The sequence below is a fragment of the Sardina pilchardus genome, chromosome 9 (genome assembly GCF_963854185.1).
Source record: "Sardina pilchardus chromosome 9, fSarPil1.1, whole genome shotgun sequence".
Taxonomy (NCBI): Eukaryota; Metazoa; Chordata; class Actinopteri; order Clupeiformes; family Clupeidae; genus Sardina; species Sardina pilchardus.
This window is the reverse complement of record NC_085002.1, coordinates 30201553-30205784: the sequence shown is the minus strand read 5'-3', so window position 1 is coordinate 30205784 and position 4232 is coordinate 30201553. Positions and strand designations below refer to the sequence as shown.

Sequence of the window (4232 nt, the reverse complement as noted above, 5' to 3'; positions counted from 1 at the left end):
TAGGAGTGTAGTTGTGTATGCTGGTAGAGAGAGAAACGTAAAAGTGAGTTTGACATTAGATACGGTGACGACTGTCAAACTATCTACATTATTCTAATCACCACAAACTATACAAATATATGTTTATACATTGCTAAAAAAATATTTATATATTGAAAGTTGAAATCAAATGTCTGAGAATGCAAAATAATTACGTAGGCCTAATAAAAAATGTGAAAATGAATAATCGGACATATACATAGTGGTATGCAGTGTACTCCTGAGCTCTCATGTAGTGCATTTTAAGAAGTTAAAAATAGCTGCCGACGCCCGTATTCGTGCTCTGAGGACTGTGGCAGGATGGGACAGGGGCAGGATGGGACAGGGGCAGGATGGGACAGTGGCAGGGTGAGAGAATCAGTTGAAAGCCCATCAGCCCTGAAATTCCATCATCTGAATGCTTTTGTTCCATCTGTTGCTCTTGAGTCATTACCAATGACCATCAAAGATAGCTTATGCCAAATCTCGCTGGATTAATCTTGATTGATTCGATCCACCGATTCGTCCAATACAACACATTGCAAATGAACCCCTGAGCTCCTTAACTTGGGCACAGAACACATGATCTGTGGCTCGCTGAACAAGCGCAGCCTCTCATCTGAGTACACACTGCTTACGCGCTTACATAATAGTCTTATAATCTGCATAAATGTTGAGAAATATGGGGCAAATAGCAAGCCAGGCAAATTACCTAAGGCTGTGGTGGATAGGCGCTTCTTAACACATGACCGATGACATTGACATGAAAGAAAATCCATGACAAATTGCAGAAAAAAACACACTGTCTATCACACAAGCCTTATTGAATAGATTAGAATTAGAAAGCTTTTTTTGTGGCACTTGCAAATGCAAAGAGCAATTTTTCAAATATATTTTTTAACTTCACATTGCAGCGTTATACAGTAACAAAAATGGCAAAAGACAAAAGAGCCACAGCAGCCGTGGTAATCTTGGAAGGCGCCTGATGATGATAATAATAATATGACCTAGTGTAGTAGCCAGCGGACTCGAAGGGAGAGTGAGAGAGCCAGGTTTCCTCAATACCTCCTCTGCCTGATGCTCCCTGACAATCCACACAGATCAAATCAGACTCAGCAGCCCAGACAGACTAAATATAGAGCGCGGAACATGGGGAGAAAAGGGGAAGGCCTTTAAAGGTACAGAGCTCCTCCTATCTCCTTCCAAACGGAGGGGGGGGGGGGGGGGGGGGGGGCAAAGAGTTGGAAAAATAAAAGCACTCTCCCCTCTTTTCTCCTGTCTACAGAAGAGTGGCTGGATTATTTTCCTGCCTTGGGGAGGCATTTCAGCAAGCGTTACCGCATTGCATAAGTGAGGAGTGTACCGAAAACATATTCACAGGCCAGGGAATCTAATATGCAGCAAATAAATAAATAAAGAACACCACTCAGAGAGAGCTGGCTGCAGGCGAATACAGTAGAACTAGTGGCTAAAAAACCCTCCTTCCAGAGCCGTGTCAAACACCGTGTTCATATTCATAGCTTCTGAGGCACTCTATAAAAATTCCAGGATTGACATAAATATTTGACATTTTTGAGGGGGTGGGGTGGGGGAGGGGGTGCCCTCACGTCTTCATTACCAGATTTGAAACACGTTTCGTGCCGCTTGCGTAACATATCTTTAGCACTTCGAGGGACGAAGCCCTGAGCATAAAAATAAAACAATAAATGTATCGCTGTCAGACCACATTACAGGAACGTGTGCTTTTATTAGGCATTAGATGTCAAACAGCTTCCCATGAACGCCATCTATCCTACATCCATCCGTTCATCAATCTAACCTCCCTCCATTAATCCATCCCTCCATCCATCTATTGATCTACAACGTGGCTCATAGCTTGCCATTTATTGTTAATGCCAGCTGACAGAATGCACTGTACTACTGCTTCAGTGATAGCAGCGCTAACTGCAGCGAATGCTACTCACTGACACCCTAAATACAACTCCTCCTCCTGCCTAGCGTTAAACCCACTTTCACTTAATATAGGCACCAGCGGTACAGTACAGAACCCAACAGCCCAGCACCAAGTGTGTGGGCAATTCTCTTTCAGTGCTGAGCCCCGTGCCATCTTGCCACTGCGATCCAGCTTTTGTTCTCGAACAAAATGTACCCTGACGTCCAGATAAGAGTGCGCAATGAATGAATCACTTTAACTACGTGGAAAATAAAATCTAATCAAGCCAAAGCCCTGTGATATTTTTTTGTTTAATGACTTAAGGAAATATCTGTGCCTACTGTACCTACATACTGCAGTTTTGGCAGTGTACCAGCCACATGAAAACACTGTTTAGGCTAGACGGGGAGGTAAGCACACCATATCCATACGATACCTGTAAGAGATCTGCTTGTCCCTCCACTTCTGGCCAGTGAGGGCGAAGCGCTTATTCCGCCTCCGGCGACTGATGCTGGGGTGGTCTGGGACCCCGCACCTAGGCTTCCTCATCCACCTTTGGGTGACACAAACACACAGGTTAGAGAGACAGAAGGGGGAGGGAGAGATAGAGAGAGAGAGAAAGAGAGAAGGAGAGAGAGAGAGATGAGACAGCAAGAGACCATGCAGCGATCTAATGGAGAAAATCCCAAATAATCTACTGGATCAACATTAACCAGAGCACACCAATAATATGAGGTGATAGATGAGATAGATGAGATGAAGAAAGCCCTTGAGAAGTATTTCCTCTACACTACAAAGCACACATAAAGTGTATACTGTACAACATTAAACTTTGGCTCAACATATACTGAACAACTATGTGCAGTAACTGCTCTGTTGAACTAAGAGGCCATCCATGAGGCTTTAGCATCAGCAGACATTAACTAAATATAGGCTTTCCTGAAGCTCTTAGAGGTGTCCATACAGATCTTACTGTAACTAAACACTTGCTCTTGTATATTAATGGAGGATTCATTTTTGGTCCAGCTCGCAGATACAAATATTTTTATCTCTGCAGCTCTTGGACTTATAAGTGTGTGTCTGTGTGCCTGTGTGTGTTCGTGTGTGCATGTGTGTGTGTGTGTTTGGTGCGAGCGATGCGATGACTCACTCAATGGTGGTCTGATCCAGCACGCCCGTCACCGGGATGCCGTAGAACCGCTGCATGGCAGCGACAGCAGACTGCATGGCCTTCTCCGACCGGATGTCCGACGTTCGGATGTTGTGGGGGAGCAGGTAGCCATAGTTCTTCAGCCACGTCTGAGGAAGGCAAAAAAAAAGACAGACGAGGAGAGAGAGAGAGCGAGAGAGAGAGAGAGAGAGAGAGAGAGAGAGAGAGAGGTGGGGGAGGGCAAGAGAGGAGAGGAGTGGTTGTCAGTGACCCATCAGACAGCTCATATCCACACTGTGGGCTCTGGGCTCTGGTGTCCCCGCTGGCCGGCGTGAGCAGCCAGGGCCTGTTTTATAGCGCGGCACACATGAGGAGGCCCCCTGTAATTGAGTTCATGACAGAAGGTCCATTTGGATCATAAATATTTGAATGGAAGGTGGATTCACAAGCTCCCTCTGTTCTCAGTGGGGCCCTACACTATCATTACTTCTGAAGCCTCCGGAGAAGATGCTTCACAATCCCCCCCCCACCATCACTGGCTCTTAGACAGACTCACCGCAAGAATTCATACCCCACAACTGGCATGTCAAGGTTGACAAATATTGGAAGTAGCAGAAAGCAGGTATAATAATACAAAGTAAATATGTGTTTTATGCCTTAGTGCAAATTGCAGACTTTTATGATTTGGAGTGTTGATGAATCACAGGCATGATAAAATAGAAGTCAAACACACACTCTCTCTCTCACACACACACACACACACACACACACACACACACACACACATACACACCAACAAAAAACTAAAAAAACATGGCTGGAGGCAGAGGCACACAGTGAGAGGCTTGCCACATCACAACACATCAATGCATCACACCTCTGATCCCATTAGCAAGACAGCTAAACCCAGCCTCACATCTGCGAACCATACAGCTGATCTAAACCACCGAGTTAATCTTCCTGAACGAATCCCCCACCTCTCTCTCCTGCTCTCTCTCCCTCTCTCTCTCTCTCTCTCTCTCTCCCTCTCTCTCCGGTAATGGTGACGCTTGGCTCCCAAAATCGTAGAGATGTGCACCGAGAGCCGGCAGCTGCCGTTTCCTCTGGGGAAATCACTCAAATTAAATAATT

At 45.5% G+C, this 4232-nt stretch overlaps 1 protein-coding gene across 1 annotated transcript in view; it reads right to left on the bottom strand.

Moving 5' to 3' along the window:
- The window catches only part of mmp24 (matrix metallopeptidase 24), a 16007-nt gene extending 13507 nt beyond the window's left edge, over window positions 1–2500 (bottom strand). Inside the window, exons 1-2 of the mRNA XM_062544667.1 lie at window positions 2388–2500; window positions 1–20 (exon numbers count right to left, since the gene is read on the bottom strand). The exon at window positions 1–20 is cut by the window's left edge and continues 285 nt beyond it. Of these exons, the coding sequence (XP_062400651.1) occupies window positions 1–20; window positions 2388–2500 (133 nt within the window). The remainder of the gene's footprint in view (window positions 21–2387) is intronic.
- Between the last annotated feature and the right edge of the window lie 1732 nt (window positions 2501–4232).